The 17,642-nt window shown below is 39.0% G+C and overlaps 1 protein-coding gene and 1 non-coding gene across 2 annotated transcripts in view; both read right to left on the bottom strand.

Annotated features, from left to right (window-relative positions):
• The window catches only part of cachd1 (cache domain containing 1), a 99,433-nt gene extending 89,351 nt beyond the window's left edge, over positions 1-10,082 (bottom strand). The window contains exon 1 of the mRNA XM_034082037.2: positions 9,529-10,082. Coding sequence (XP_033937928.1) covers positions 9,529-9,777 — 249 coding nt within the window. The 5' untranslated portion in view covers positions 9,778-10,082. The remainder of the gene's footprint in view (positions 1-9,528) is intronic.
• A 4,777-nt stretch (positions 10,083-14,859) lies between these two features.
• On the bottom strand, positions 14,860-14,930 carry trnag-ccc (transfer RNA glycine (anticodon CCC)). Its single transcript has one exon. It is a non-coding gene; the product is annotated as a tRNA-Gly (tRNA).
• Positions 14,931-17,642: the final 2,712 nt, after the last annotated feature.

Here is a 17,642-nt window from a genome sequence, read left to right on the forward strand (position 1 = left end):
CGCATATTTGTTTTGCTTTAAGGGACTCCGTAGTAGCTTACTCTCTCACTTTCCAGAATGCGCACAAAACTCAGCCACATTGCCTGTGACTACCCGATCTGCAGCTCTGCCCGATCAGCTGTTGTTATGCTGTGTACGTTGTTCGTTGTTGAGCATAACAGAGGACTCAGACATTGTACATTACATATATAACTCCTTATCTCTTTCATGACTTTTCATTTAATATGGTTTTGAACGCTGTAATCAATACTCAATACAGGAAATACCTCACGGCTGGTATCATTTCTGGTAGTTCCGGTTGTTGTCTCATGCTACCCACGTCTGTAAACAAACGTATTCAAATAAACTGTACATTCATTTAATATGCAGCAATAATAATATCTCAACGTCTATACAGTATAGTGTTGAAATCAGTAGGTTTCGGTGTGCAACACTCCGTGTCATATCGCTACTAAATTCACCTCTATAGTAAATGGTATATTAGCCACATGCTAAATGCTAACCGGAGATGAAGGATTTTCAGAATAAAAGCTTAACAACTGCGCACGAGAACTTCTGGTTTTTCAGTATAAAACAGCATTTAAACTGACCGTATGTTTAAGGTACTTTATGCCATCAAAAACATTGATTTTAATTTATAACACTGTGCGTATGTGCAGAGCTGCAGATCGGGTAGTCACATAGCCTACTACAATCACATTCACCGCTTCACTGACAGACGTACCATAAAAATGTCCACAAACACAGATGAAGAACTCATTCCTAAAAAAGGTGCTACTTCAGTTGTATGGAAGTGGTTCGGGTACAAGCGGTCATACATAGAACAAACAACTGTTCTGTGTAAGGTCTGTAGAAAGACAACTTCCTAGAAAGTTAAAGGGATGTTATTTTGTTTGAGGGTATTTTTTTTATTATTCATTTCATTATCGTTATTTATTATTTGTTGTATTTCATTTTCCAAGTTTTTTCAGGGATGGCCTACAAGAGATTTTTTTTTCAGTTTGATTAAAAAAAAATCTTTGCACATTAATGACAGCCAAGTGCCGTGGTGCTGTTTTTATTTTATTTTTTTTATTCTTGAACAACTGATTTGTTCACATAGGCCTAGACTACTTGGTAATCTCATTTATTTTTATTGTGTTAATAAAGAAAATATGTATTTAAATGTTGCCTTGGTCTGGTTTGTTTAGAAAAAAACAGAAAAAAATCGAGGTTTAAATCGAAAATTGTCCATTAGTTAGAAGAAAAAAAAATGTTAGGCCAAATCGCCCAGCCCTAGTCCCACCTCTGCTTATTTCTCTCAAATCTGGCAACAGAGTGGGCAGGGCGCAGTGTCTAATAGTAGCAGTAAGCTAACGAGAGGCTACGTTCAGCTCGGGAGTCGGGACAGAGAAAATGTCAGGAGTTTGGAAGTATTATAAAATTGAAAGCGAAGGCAGTGTAACAGCCAGATGCAATGTTTGCAAGAAGGAGGTTCCGCATGGTGGAAAGAACAGAGCTACGTTCAACACGACCAATCTAATACGCCACCCGAGAAACAAACACCAACACGACGAGTACACAGCGGCCACTCAGGTAACGGCACTGAAACAACCGACACTTTCAGAGACTTTTAAAGGGAAAGAGAAACTGCCCCAGAACAGTGCCAAAAAAAATTTAAGCTGCTGTTGTTCATTGCATTAATACTAGACTAGTTAGTCTTATGGCTAGAATTCTGCACTAAGCCACATTTTTATTTTATTTTATTATTTGTGACTGAATGTGAACTTGTGAAGCTAGTCAAGCTTTCCAGTAGAGTTATTTTTGTTTTGTTACTGCACTATCTGCACTCAATTTGTTTACATGGTTATTTTGTGGTGGACCACTGATAAGCATTATTTTGTTTTGATCCAATGCTGCACAACTGAACTGGTCCAATGCTGCTGTGAAAAAAATAAGCTATATCCATGTTGGATAGAATGGGTAGTTGGGTACTGTCATTTAAATAAAAAAATAACCTTAAGGGACAACTTGAATACTTTTTTTTCTCTTAATGCATTGCATAAAGATCGGAAAAAATCGGTATCGGCAGATTGTCAAAATCAAATGATCGGAATCGGATCGGGAGCAAAAAAAGGTGATCGGGACATCCCTACCCTGAATACCTTCCTTTTGTATTTTCATTCAATGTAGAAGTCACACTCCAACTCACCAACAACCACTAAAACCTAAAACCACCAATTCAAATATTTAAGATTGACTAATTGGAAATAAGATTGTTTTTCTTAAACCCAGATGCTACAAAGTATGCAGCAGCACTTAAATTCCCAGTTTTGTCAAACAAGTCCGGGGCCTCAGCTGTTTCTGATATGTGTTCAGTTTGGAGGTTGGAGACACTCCTGGATACCAGGGGCGCCTGAGCCTCTCAGGGCCTGGACTCGGGCCAAAACATACAAGCAGCTCAACATTTAATGAAAACATGGCCTTTTGCTCTGTTCTCTCCTGCATTGTGACGGGATGATAAAGGTAAAAGTCAACAGAATTTGGACATTTCCCCAGATTTGGACAGACCAACAATCAGGATGACAGATTTCCAAGTCATTCCAAGTTTAAAAATACTGCAGATGCTGCTGTGGGACTCTGCAGCTGTTGGCAGGAAGGCCTGTTACTTCATGAAAACCCAAGAAATACAATTACAATTATATTAAACTATTTGACTTTTAAATTAGAGAAAAGTTCAGCTTTAAAATAAGGTCATGCATACCCAACACATGTTTGATTTTTTAACAAAAATACACACACATAATCAGAGAATATCATTTGGAGTTAGATGTATAATGTATCAGCAGCTACTTCAGACCGAGAATCCAATAACTGTGTTGAAAGCAAGAACATATGGTGATGTTAAAAAAAAGAAAACCTCCCTGCAATAACAGTTTGGAAAAAAGCTAAAGCTGAAATGGAAAAAGAAGAAAGGTGCAGATAGTTCAGCGCAGCCTCGAATGGCTCATAAACCGCTGAGGCACATCATGATTTACGGCGGGACCGAAAAGGAGCAGTTGTGCTGCACAATGCAAGGTCGGCTAATGCAAAGCACTCGTAGCTTAACAGTCTGAAGAAATCCCTACATAGTTCAAAACCTGACAGATATGTAACGCAGTGAAAACACCTAAAAGTGTTTTTCATTAGTGTAAGTGGGTTAAATGATATTGTCACGTGTGGCTCCAAACTCCGAAAACAACCAAATCTCACAATGGTCCTCTTTGGTATGAAAAATTAACACAGATTATTAAACCTATAGCAAACCCAGAAATGTTTTAAAGCACCTGAGGGGTGGGCTTCAAAAAAGGAGCCTCATTATACCCTCAGAAAGACTAAGTGCAGGAATTTCTAGATCTAATGTGAAGAGACATGTCATTCATGTTTTCTTCTTTCATGGAATATATGACCTTCGATTCCCCTGTGAATACAGTCAACATATGGAGTGTTACAGCATGTCAGGCTGGATGTAGAGTGGTCCATACATACATTTCAAGCAAAAAGTAGAGGTTGAATGAGAGATAGTAATAGTCCAATATGTAGCAGAGGGCTTGTTAGGCTGTTGGTAACCTTGACTGTTTGAGCACATATTCATGCAGGCAATGCAGTAAGAAGCAAGAAGCCTTTGAAGCTTTGCTGCAGAGAACCTAGCAGGAATTTTGATGTCCTGCTGTATCATCCTCTAACCCTCCTCCTCCTCCCTGGCTGCCTCTCCGTCTCTGCGAGGGATTCGTTATAAAGTGAGGCAACACAGCAGCCAAAAATGAACAAAAGAGAAAGAAAGGCCAGCTGGAAAATGGCGCATTTCCACTGCAGGGCCTCGCACGGCTTCGTACGGTATAGTTAGGCCAGGCTCACTTTATGCTGCGTTTCCATTACAGTTTAGTAGCTGGGGCAGTAACTATAGTAACGCAGTGTAGGCGGAGCCGTGACGTCATCTTCAATGCGAACCACAAAACCAAACATCAGCCGTTAGCTGTTAGCACTCACAGCTACTCATATCTGTTCATAAACTAGACAAAAGTTAAACAAGTACAAACCACAGACTGTATGTGTCATGGCGAATACAGTCGCTGGTTTATTTATGTCTGTAGGCCGTTGTTGTGAGTGTGGACAGTCGGAGCATATACAACGTTAGCTTAGCTAACGTCAGAAAACACGCATTTTAAAAGGTTTTCCGCCTGCCGTCTTGTCTGCAGACTTGTCAAAGCATTAATCCATGGTTTTTACTAACCGGTATCAGTATGTTGATTAAATTAAATCACGGTAAAATATGTTCATTGTGTTGTAGTTGTAGCCACTCACGTCACTTGTTTAGCATATTCAGCCCAGTTGTTGGCCCGGAAAGAACCACGATTTTGGAGGGCCAGAAAAACTGTGAAAAGGTACCCGTTAGTGGAAACGCAACAAAAAACGAGCCGGGTTTGGCACGGCACGCTTAAACCGTGCTATGCGCTGCAGTGGAAATGCAAGTCCCATCTGTTCATCAAGGCTTTCGGCCCTTAAATCGATCTGTTGTTTTGTCTGTCTGACCTTTGTTTTGTTTGTGCTTGCCCTATTCCTGTAAAGCGACCTTGGGTCCCTTGAAAGGCGCTATAGAAATCTCAGTTATTATTATTATTATTAGATACGTTAAGACAGGCCAAATAAAAAGTCTAGTCCAACTGAAATGAAAAACAACAATTGGGGCTCTGTGATAGCCCCTCAACTGGTGTTGCTTTTGGACCAAACCCAACTCAGAAATTCACAGCCTAATGACAGTGCAGGAGACGCCCCAATTTTCTCTCTTCCTGCCCAAACCTCCATTGCCCTGAAATTACTATCAATATTCAATTAGGAGGCCGGGGATACTGGGAAAACCAGTCTCAAAAACAAACCACACTTCTCTGAGGATTAAGGCCCTTAAAACTGAGTGAAATTCCCTTTGTAAATAATCAGAAGACGGGCATAATACCCTCTCTGTAAAAGCAAGTGAGGGGGACTTTTTACACAGCAATGAGTGGTCTTGTTTTGGTTCCATTAGTGACAAGCTACAGTATGCAGTGCAGTTTGTTTCCCACAGATCAAGCATGTGTTGCTTAGGGTGGTCCTTCGTGAGAGGTACATTTTCAAATTCTTTTATTTTAAGCTCCAATCACCAGAATTCGTTATCATAGTCAAGAAAACTCTCCTTGTGAATTGTATTCAAATTCCAACAGCATTTACCCCTCCCTCATCAACCTTGAAGTTTATCCTTAGTTGCAGTAGCTGAGTGGCAGCCCAGCAGGAGCAAGAGCACTAAGTTGGACTATGTATTTGAGGTAGAAAAACATTTTTCTTAAGATTTTTTTTATAGTTTAATACATTTAACTGTGTAATCAGGTATACAACTCCATTACACTGATTTGTCCACTCCATTGCACTGATTTGTTTTATGTTGTTGTTATTCATTATTCACAGTTTTGTTTTGTCTGCACTTGTGAAAAAAGTATTTAACACTGTCGCACTTTTAATGCCACACTAAGTTCCTATTTGTATTCATTGCAAATATGGCATTCAACGGTATCTGAATTAGGGCTGAGCGATTAATCGATTTTAAATCGAAATCGCGATTTGAAATTATGCGATTATCAAATCGCAAAGCCTGCGATTATTATTTTTTTCATTGTTTTTTTTTTTTACATTGTTTTTGTTCTTCTTGTGTGTTAGTCATCCACACCAATCAGAAGTGCTGTGCTCCACATGTACCAGCCATTGTTAACCAATCAGAAGTGGCCCATGATAGAAGTGATAGACAGATTGATCCAATCACCTGCCAAGTGCTTTTGAAAGTGCCTGCCCTTTCCAAATGGCTTCCAATGGAGCTTTCCTAGATGGTTTGGTGAAACAAACCATCTGAGTCGGGTTAGTAATGCTCCATCACATGTCTCTATTACAGGGTGAATCTTAAACTGAAGCTTGACTTTAAAGCAACCCAACGGAAGTTTCATGTAAGTTTAGTTCTTTCACTCGTAGCTCGGGCTGCGGGGGTGCTAGAGACGGGAGCACGTTGATACAACCTTCCTAGCCGGAGATATATATAAATTGCAATATTTGTCAGAAAAATCGCAATTAGATTTTTTTCCCAAAATTGTGCAGCCCTAATCTGAATCTGAATAAAACACTGTGTGTCGTTGTGTGTTATAAGCAAACATTTTGGGAATAAATGGAACTTGTTTTCAAGGATTGTTTTTATTCATTTTCATTTTAATCCTTATAAACTCTATTTATTCCCAGATAAAAAGCTTCTCTCTGGGATCCTCAGGGTGAAACTTCAAGGTCGATGAGGGAGGGGTAAATGTTGTCAGATTGAGGAAAAAATTCCCCAGGAGAGTTTTCTCGACTAATAGAATGAATTCTGGGGGTTGGAGCTTGGACTTTCCGACTTTCAATTTTAAGGACCACCCTAGTGTTGCTGTAACTGTGACCCTGGCTCTACTGAGCAAGACGCATCAGGACAATGTTCTAATAAAACAGTAAAGGGAAAGAAGATGAACCAATTCCAAATTGCCATGCAAAACCCTCCTGATTTGAGCCGCAGAAAATCAGATACAAATTGTCATTAGCAACATATCTCAGAGAAGATATTATACCTTCACAACAACCACTGAGATTCGAGTGTAAAAAAATCATTCAGAATGATATGATATTTTAGATTTTTCTAAATGTGTAGTGAGAAAAAATTGTGACTGAATAATTTCAAATAAACATTCAAAACTGAATTGCTTTTTAGATTTGTTATCAAATGAATATAAATTGTGGTCAATGACAGGAATAACAGTTGTGTCATTACTGCCAACTGTTACAGTTTGAAAATACAATAGTCTGATTAAAATCTACTGAATACCTTTATCTATGATTAAGCTGATTTTAATAGACTGTAGCAAAATATCTTTATAATATAAAACAACAACTATTTTTGAAGAGATGAATGAGAAAGAAAAACATCCTCTTTAAAAGTGACCCATCAGCTTGAACAGAGTGTCGACTGTACTCCCCGTGTCCCCTGATAATTGAGTAACTCAATGACAGATTGAACAAGGTTGACCCGGTGACTCAGAAGTACCGACAAGGAAAACCTCAAATTACACATCTGCCAGAGAATGAGGGGTGGAGCGGAGAGAGGTAGAATTACGTTTTAAACAGAGAAGTCAGGATGCTCACTTGATGACAAATTCTTCAGATCTTCTCCAATATAATACTGCGTGACCTTTTGAATGTTGATGTCATTGTGCCAAAAAAAGAAAGCACACAAAATGCCTTTAAGAAATAATTTATGTCAGTAGGAATCAATCACTATTTAAGGAGTGCTGTTTGGATACAAACTCATTCTATGGTGTGGAAATCACTGCCTTAAGAGACAGAAAGATAAAGTGAAATCTAGTTCAACAGACACACCAGCAGACTGCAATCTGGCCACATCTGAGCATCAGAGCAGGTGTCCACACAGACAGCACGGCCAACAGATTCCTACTTTTATTTTCACAGGCAGATGCAGACTGTTTTTACTGGATGCACATCTCTTACATTGGTAGAAAATCCATGAAATGCACGGCTTCAATCTAACTCACATTAGCTCCTTGGCAAGTCTGATTTTCACAGCTTGTATAACAACATGATTGCCGACTATAAGCAGGACCAGAATAATACAGAGCAAAAAGGACAAAATACACAAACAGCAGAGAAAATGATGGCAAGAACATGAACGAGACACAAACTGGAGCTCGGGGAGGATGAGCGGTGACAGAGGCGGATCCAGGGGGATCAGAGGAAACCCTCAAAGCCGACTCCTAGAGCCGGGATGAAGGCGACCCAGTGTGGAAGCGGAGAAGATGAAACACCATTTGGGGGCAGTGCCCCCCCCCTCCCCCACCGCCTCGCCTCTGTGTTCAGGGCCTGTGAGCTCCTCTGCCTCTGAAGTGCTAAACACCCCCCTCACACCAGCCACTGCACCTCCTGCCATTTGGTGACTCAACGCTGGTCTGCACGCATGGGCTGGCAAAGAAGTGTTTTCCTTGTGTTCACATGTGTTTAAAATAAATCATGGCTGCACCAAACAATTATTTTCATTCCTGATTTATCGTTTGGTTTGAAAGAAATGCTAGGAAATGGTAATACACGTGTGTTGTTGGTATTAAGAGCAATCCAATACCCATAACATTCAGTTTATAATCACAAAACACAGTAGATCATCAGAAGTGAGAAGGATAGAACGAAGAATTGTCTGGCCTTTTTTCTTTAAAATGTATTTTAATTAATTCTATTTTCAAAATAGTTACAGCTAAATGTTCTGTTTTCCAACTGATAAAGCTATAGATGAGTTGTTACAGCTCTAACTCAAATACTTGAAAGTAAACCGGGAGATAATTGCATTCAAATCAAATTGCTTTCAATTAAACAATTTACATTTTGTCAATCGTCTAATCAACAGACTGTAATTAGTGAACAACGGTTACTAATAATCTTATATGTAGAGACACTTATCAGCATTATGAGAAAATGGTTTGTCTCCAACAAAGATTTTTTTTCAAAACGCATACAAAAGCACTAACCATCTCACTTCTGGTTAAAAAAACAACAACAATTTTAATAGTAGGCTGCTCTGATTGAAGACATTCATTAGGCCAAAATGTCCCACTCTATTTACTGCTTTTCTCCCTTTCATATAATTAAACTAAATATGTTTTTGTTATAAACTCATGATCGAAAATAACAAGCAATGTGATCCCTGCAAACCTGTAATTTGCATTTTTCACTAGCTTCTGATATGTTAATATTTACCAAACAACTATTCAATTACTCCAAAAATATTCATCAATAGATTACCTGATCCTTGAAACTTAGACAAAACAGATGTATTCCTGTTATTGGATGTTCAGGAGACCTACATAATCATAATAATAATTAATTACATTTATTAAATAGCACATATCTCAAGGTTCAAGGCACCTCAGACCTCAATCTCAGACACATTGTTAAATTATAACTAGCGTTTTTATCTGCACAATGATGTAAGCATCTTTACAACCAGGTACAGGTATAATGTTGGATAAGGGCCAATCCACAACCAAATGTTACTGCAGGCTGATTTTCATGGTGATCAATGTAGGCGACAATGTTCTCACCTTTTCAGCAGACACATGCAATCCCACACACATCTGACCTTTTATAAAACAATCGCTTTTCAGCAGCTCATGGTATAATAAAGGAGAAACACAAGCCCCCCACAACACCAAATCTCCAGCGTGTAGCTGTCCCAGATAAATGGGTCCCAACTTCAAAGCACTTGTGGTTGGACTGGTGACAAAATAGCTCATTGTTTGGTAAGATTGTAAAAAATATTCTGTCAACAAAGTTTCCATGATTATCGGTTTACTATGCTGTTTAAATCAGTCTGACTATTTAAATCCCTTTAACTCTAAGCGGCGGAGGAATATTTTTCAGTTTTACACACACACACACGATTTTAACACATTTCTCCCCAACGTTTACCTGCATAGTAAAGACTCCCAGCTCCTGTGAGGACAGCCTTTTCATCTGATCGGCCAAAACTTGAGCTTCTTCCAGGATGGAAAACTCCGTCTCTGCTCTGCAATATCCACATGAAAGAGCCAAGCATATTAAAACGAAGCTCCACGAAAAAGCCAACAAGCCCCTGTGAAACCGAAGGCGTTTATCCCGAAAAGCAGCGCGTGTAATCGGCGTCAAAAGCAGCGGTTTCTCCCCCGTCCTCCTCGCCATGATGGCTGTGGGTCCTGGAGAAACACGAAGTCTGAGCTGGTGGCGGAAAAAAACTTCAAGGGAAACTACTTTTACAACTTTGCAACGTAGAGAACGTGTGCCATTTATCTTGGGTACAAGTCTCCAACATTCCCAGCAACGCAAAACATTGCAGCTCCACGAAACCCTTCCAGAGAAGAAAGTAGATCCATGCGGGAAACAAGACACGAGTTTTCTTTTTTCACGTTTTCGGTGTTCCGTCCTCGGTTAGTCGCTCCAACTCCTGGAAGTCTGGCAAAGTGTGTGTGAGCCGGAGATTCACCACAATGGGGGTGAAAGTGGGAGGCGTGGAAACACAAGAGTCCTCCCGGCGCCTGGATCTCCGGATCGGGCTTTCATGGCGCCTTCAACTGCTGCTGGGAAAAAACACAGTGGTAAAAACAGCTGCCGTGGAATGGCCCTGCAAATAGTGCAAAAACCACAAGAAAAGTTAGATTATTTAATCTAACTAGAGAAACAAGGACATTAATATTTTTTTCATCAACCTGTTTGTAAAGTTAGCGACAAACTCGCTAAATCCGAGAAATGCCATAATGTTCCTTTAATGCACCGCGACTTCTAACACCACCATGGATGTATAAAACAAGCCTTTTCAACATCTTTAGAAATAATGTCTCTAAATAAAATGTTTCCACAAAGCAGTTCAAAGGTTAGGAAGCACATCATTCACACATTTTAAATTGTTTACTTGAGTCAGGTAAATAAGTAGGCTAACACAAAATCACAAAACAGCAGTGCTTACAAATAAAGAGTCGGCCTGAACACTCCTAGTATGAAAACCTCCAGATGATATTTTAATGGGGAAATGGAATATCAGGTCAGAAAAGATCTGCAACTCACATTTAAACAAACTGGGTATAACAATTATGGAATTTGCTGATAAAATGCATGTAGAAGATTTTCTCTGCAGTTTGCTTAAACCCTTATTTCCCACAAATAAATCCAGAGAACATGATCTAAATTCCATTAATCATATCGGTGACTTGCCATTACCTACCCATTTGTAAGGGCCTAGAATGCAATGATTTTAGCCTTTTTAATGTTAACTCCACATTTACTTTAATTCCCTTGTTTCAAGATACCTACTGGCTTAATGATAAACCCACCAACTGCATGCTTTAGTCTTTCTCTTTTGATACAGGGTCAGTGTTGTAAATGCTTTTTGGAACAAAGTGGTTTACCTACCAGCAGAGACTCCACTCCTATGAGAATCCAGTTCGGGCTTTTGTTTCACTTTGGTTGAGAGGCTTGTTCATTTGAGCAATTCACATTTTCATTTCTCACTGCAAATTAAAATCATCATCTTTTTCTCTCTATACTTCATTTGATTGAGATGGCCTCTTGCTATCCATCTCACTGTTTCTTGCACATTTGGGGAGATTTTTCGGTTGTATTAATGCACAACATATCTTTTACATGGCTGTTTGATCTGTAATAATGGGGTTTATCCTGTTTAACAAACTGAAGTTGTCAAAGAGATTTACTTTTTAAGCTTAGTAACTGATGTTGGCTCTGTCAGAAAATTCCCTGCATGCCCAACATGATGGTTCCACTATGAAGCCAAAATATCTTCAATGCCTTGTACCTGAGATATCATCTGTAAAATGAGTATTTTTGATCTGTGATGTCTAACAACATCCTATTGTTACATTCGATGCAGTAAAGCTCCATACTTTAGTGGAAGTAGTTCACTGAATAAGCTAGAAGACAATGTGAATAATTCTCGAGAAAAATATTAATATTATGCCAACTGTGTTTTTTTCAGGATGTGCTACTTATAATACGAACCACTTCTTTCTTTGCCAAAACTGTTTATTTGCTTTAATTGTCTTTTCAAGATTGAATTCATATGGATGTTATTGCTAATAAAATACAAGTGTGATTGATGCAGTGGACCTTTGCAAGCCAGGGATCTGCAGCAGGGAAAGGGTCCCTGACTCCAGACTTTACTCTGCTCCTGAATGAGTCGTCTGTCTGTGTCTTTGGCTGCAGACGCCATCAGATGTTTGCATGGCCGTCAGACTCTTTTAGACACTTACAAACACAAGGATGTTTGTTAAGTGGCCAAACGCAGTGTGTGTGTGTGTGTGTGTGTGTGTGTGTGGTGTGTGTGTGTGTGTGTGTGTGTGTGCACCACATGCATTATCAGTTCCCCAGAAAACCCCTGTTTTGTAGGCGTTGTGTTGTTTCACCTTCATATTTCAGTGCAACAGATGAAAGTGTAGTTTGCTTGCAACACACTCATGCAATATTTGCACAGTAGAACATTGTATATATAGATCCTTGTGCAAACATTATAAATAGTTTATGAATTTACATAATGAGAAGCAGACTAAAATAACTCAAAGTAACATCTAAATGCCGCAAAATGATATGGTCAATTTCTCCTCTCCTCTCCTCTCCTCTCTGCCACAGAGGCAGAGCTGACCTCATCAAAGCTCTGCTGTCAGTGTTTATGAGTTTGGAGCATTTCTTAAAACCTGCTGAACCTGTTTTTTTGTGTGTGTGTGGTGTGTGTGTGTGTGTGTGTGTGTGTGTGTGTGTGTGTGTGTGTGTGTGTGTGTGTGTGTGTGTGTGTGTGTGTGTGTGTGTGTGTGTGTGTGTGTGTGTGTGTGTGTGGTGTGTGTGTGTGTGTGTGTGTGTGTGTGTGTGTGTGTGTGTGTGTGTGTGCAATTTTGCATCCTGAATTCACATTAAGACGAGGGCCTATTGGTTTAAGGACTTCATAAAGTACTAAACTTATTTAGAAGGTATTTAAAATGTTGTTATAATTGTAAATTCTGAAATGAAGAATATGTTTTGGCTGAATTGTACTATTGCAGTAGCTTTCATTTTATGTCTACACCTTGCTAAGGTTGCCAATAAGATGGGACTTCTAAAAAAGGTATGATAAATTCATCTCCAAATCCATCCGTTACTACACAAATAATTGGCTTATAAATCAATAAGATACATGGCACTAATTTCACTTGCTCTCGTTGTTTTTTCACTCAATCTCTAGGATCCTTTTCAGTCTGCTGCTCAGCAAAAGCAATGCATCTGTCTGTGAAATAACTCCTCCTAACTGGCTGTCTGACTGGCATGTCTCTGTGGGGAGGGCTCTGCTGGTTTATTCAGGGCAAAATATTTCAGTACACAAGAAAACGGGTAGGGTGTTTTTATTAATGGCGGACGAATTATTTGTCTTACAGGATTATCCCATTTGCATTATTTTAATTACAGCCAAGACCCACAAAGCCACCTGGTTTGGGAAGATAAAGGAGAGAAATTAAGGCTGATTAGTCTAGGATTCAGGGTTTTGAATATATTAAATAGATACACAGGTTTTGGGGAAAGATGCGGGGAGGTCCTGCTTAAAGCAAGACAGGAAGACTCCGGGGTTTCACATCTGGCTTCAAAGGCAGCTCTGACTGAGAGAGAATTGTATCACACGTGACCAGGAAATATTTGGCTAAGGATCTCATGTTACCGGTTACCTGGGGAAGTCGAGATTAGATTTTAAGCCAGATTCAGTAAAGTTACACAGTCTCTGATATGAGAGTACTGTTCTACTGTAGTAGGTAAGTAGGCAATGCAAAAACCAGGTTATATAAAGCCAAAGGCAATGCAAATGAAAGTTCCCAGTCACAATAATCAGTAAACACAGCGGTTGATAGTGACACATAAAGGGTTGTTAAGCGTTTACAGCTAAACTGTTCTTGGCAAATCAAGGCACTTACATAACATAGTTGGTTGTGCACACATGTAGAAATGACCACCAATACAGAAAAGGCACACACATATCCACTAGATTATGTACATCTTTTAGTAAAAAGTGAGATGATTGTTATAGTTTGACTCCTACTCTTGTTTGACTTGTGTTGTATCTCCTCTTTATATCTTAATGCTATAATCCTGTTTCTTAATATGTGTAGACTACAGGCCCACAAATACAGTAAGTATATTTGATAAAAAATAAACTTGTTTCCTTTCATTTTAAAACAAATTAACAAAAGATGCACACCTCATTCAAGAAAAAAATATTCCTATTTTTTTAAATACATAAGATAACATTGTAATGCTTGCTTCACATTTGAATTGGTTAGTTGAATGACTTGGTAGCATGACAGTTGATATTGGTTATGATGAATTACATGAGTGTCCTCACCGCTGCTCTTTGCCACCTCTTCTCAGGTGGTCTTGGGTCAGCCTCAAACCATTCAAAGGAAATGTTTTGGTGACAGATGCTCATAAGACTCCTCAGTTTAGACATCATCATGATCAAGAAAATAATCGTCTAATCAGAAAGAAAAAAAGGAAGAACAGCACAAGCCAGAAGGTTACAATAAGTCCATTAATGTACTATCCACATGTATGCCTCACACTTTCAAAGCTCTAAACAAGGATGATCACAGGGCTCAAAATGGCAACTCAGTAATCATCTAAAGTAGAAACAGAAATCATTTTAGACGTAAACAGAGCTGACTTACTCACTGGCAGCATCAGAGCTTAAGCTTTAGAGTCTCTGGGCATCCATCCATCTCCAGACAGGAAATGCTCCGGGGACAAACTAGCTAGACCCAGTTCGTTTCAATGCATGTCAGACCCCTGTGATCATACAGCTATGAAAGAAGAGCAAGAAAGAAGAACAGAAAGAAACAGAGTAAAAAGGCAAAGAAACTCACATTGCTCAGGTGTCACAGACGGGCATGAAAACACCGCTTTAGGCTAAATAATATCTGTTGACCTATGAACATTGCAGCATTATTTGAAATGGCCCTTAATAATATTAAAATAAAAAAATGTATGACCTTTACACAGGATTGAAGCATCAAAATGCGGCCCTGTGCAAATAGCTTAGTAGGCCCATTTACTTAGTTACATTACTTTCTCACACATGTATGAATATAAATTCTGAACAACCACTATGCATCCTTAGATATAAAGAAGCTGACTCTTGTGTTTAGTTGCTCTCAATGTACACTCAACAGAACAAGTAAATAAGTTGAATATGATGCTTGTATTTATGTATGCAATCTATACCAAAAACACCAATAACCAATATGCACCGCCCGGGAATCGAACCCGGGTCGCAAGAATGGGTATCTTGCATGATACCACTACACTAGCGGCGCAGATACATTCGATAGTCTTTAGAAAGAGATAAAGAAATTTCATTATTTAGTATGTACAATATAAAATCACATTTAAACTCTTAACGTTTGATGTTACTTTATCAAATAGTAAATACAAAGATAGGCTTCCTTATGCCAAAAATCGTAAAACGTGGTATGTTACGAATTGTATGCAATAATAGACTACGGCTGAAAACGATCGACGGCATCTCTTCGCTCAAACGCGTTTTCGCTGCGCACACAGTACAAAGTCGGGACATGCAGCTCGTATTGTCCTGCTAATGCTACCGTTTTAGCAACAAATTCACGTTGAAATCGGCTAGTTAGCTTCTAGCAGCCGGTTTCGGAGCTGCTATTGACTTGTATTAAGGTGCATTCAAGCTCTATTCAGAACATGTCTATTGGTAGTGTTCAAGTTGCCATGACAGGTTCAAATGTATTCTTGTAAACCTAAACAAGTGTACAGTTGTTTCATAAAGAATAAATATAAGAGAAGAAATGATAACCTATACGTTAAAACATCATGGGATTTATTATTATTTTACAATGGTTTCAAGTTGGAATCAACACTGGAATGTCACTGTATTGGCATACAGACGCTCTACTACATTTCTGGTATCGTGAGTGACCCTACTCAAAGCATAATGTACAACTCATTTGAGGTCTGCTTGATTAAATAGTATTACAGATTATTAATTCCTCCATGTTTGTTTGAATCTGTATGCTGTTGTCTATGGGATTAGTTTTGTATCATAAAGATAAAGCAACACTTTCTCAGAATAAAGCAAAACTATGAGTTTAAAAGAAGAAAAAAAATAAGTCAAGCAAAATAAAATTAATTTCAAAAATAAAACTATAAATTGCAAACAAATAATTTGTGTAATCATGTAAACTATAAGTCTTTTTTCTTTGTTTTAACATAGGTTTTTGTTTGCAGTTCTTGTTTCTTCTTTCTCAATGATCAGACTTTTGCTCTCGCTGCAGCTCTCTCGTTTGCGCTCCCTCATTTTTTGTTTGAGATTTTGACACAAACATCCCAGGTGGGCGGGACTTTCAGGGGTGTGTCCCCATTGGCTACTCAGCTTTTGAGTGACAGACCACTACACCACAGATCATACAGTGCAACTCATGCAGCAAACTCCGGAGTCCACTCGGCCACATTAGTGTTGGTGTCTCCTGGGGGGTTTTCATGAACATATCGGACTTATTTTATGGATTGCAGTGCATTATACTTGTGATATGTAGTTCATACTTTATTCCAACTTTAAATATTTTAATACCTGAACACACTGCTGCTGTTAAATAATTTCCCAATTTGGGATTGATAAAGTGTGTCTATTTATTTTATAGATTAAAAAAACACATCTGTATTTTTAAGCTAAAGGTGATACACAATATAAACTGTATACTATTATTATTCAAAGACATTACATTTCAAAAGCATATATTGCTATGTTTAGGACAAACAATTAAAGACTGCTTTAATTGAACAAATTCTGCAATATAAAAGTGGCAGATTTGCTTTATTAAACAGACCAGACCTAGGCTGCATGTCAACACAATTAGGAACATGCTCACATCTTACTATGTTGGTCTGAAGAGCTGAAGCATTCATACACAATGGATAAAACCGGTGTTGTCTCATTCTATATCCTGTGAGAAAATGATATACATTTAGCATTACAAATTTGACATCCTATTCCTAGCCTGAGGAAGATATGAATAATCAACAGATTTGAATGGAATCTCTAACATTTTCATGTAGAATAAAGACAAAAGAGTGATTATACAAATTACATTTATTGAAATTTGAACCAGAAGATGAAGTCTCAAAGAATGTTTTAAATAAAAGGACATAAAACAAAAAGGTGGATAATAATAAAATCTATTACATGTATATGTAAAGACATTTGCTCAAATGAGCAAATATAGTTTACTTACGTAACCCCAGTTCTCAGAGTAACATGAAGTGAGATGTCTCACTATGGGATGCGCCTCATGGTGGAGCAAACAGAAGCATCAATCTCATTACGCCAATCCTGATTGGCTGGTGATCTTGACGTCAACGTCAGGGGAAATCACCCCCTATAAGTAGCCTGCGCCACGACGCATGCGTCATTCAAAATAAGCACCTCTTCTCGCTTCACCATAGCAAGAGCCGCATTCACACTGCGGTACTTTTCCCACAAAGGTTCATGCGAACTTAGTTCATGCGAACTCTTTAGTTCGCATGAACTAAGTACAGATCGCGTTCACACCAGAAAAAGTCCCTGGGGGTGGATTAGGCAAATGAAGCCGCTGACGTCACTTCTTCTTCTTCTGCTTTGGGTTTACTGGCAGGCCGCAAACCACTTCACGGCGTATACTGCCGCCCAAAGTCCCCGGCCGGAAGTCCCCGGAGTTGGGGACTGGCTTCAGTAGAAGCTGCTGGGACTCCCAGCAGCTTCTACTGAAGCCTTCCGAGTAAATCGCCAGAACGCCTACACCTCCTCATCTCCACCGCTCCCATGTTTTATTTTGTGTTGCCATAAGTTAGTCTCTCTGCGTTTCTGCGCTGGGCTAATGCTAATAATGCTAATGCGAGGATAATAAAATGGCGGCTTCACAAAACTTTTTGGGAGTTTTACGGGGCGTGGTTTGCAATTCGCCCAGCCAATCAGGAATATAGCTCTTTTCTCAAAAAAGAGCCGCTCGAAAGTCCCTGCTCTCTAG

This window comes from Pseudochaenichthys georgianus, chromosome 4 (assembly GCF_902827115.2).
Source record: "Pseudochaenichthys georgianus chromosome 4, fPseGeo1.2, whole genome shotgun sequence".
NCBI classification, from domain to species: domain Eukaryota; kingdom Metazoa; phylum Chordata; class Actinopteri; order Perciformes; family Channichthyidae; genus Pseudochaenichthys; species Pseudochaenichthys georgianus.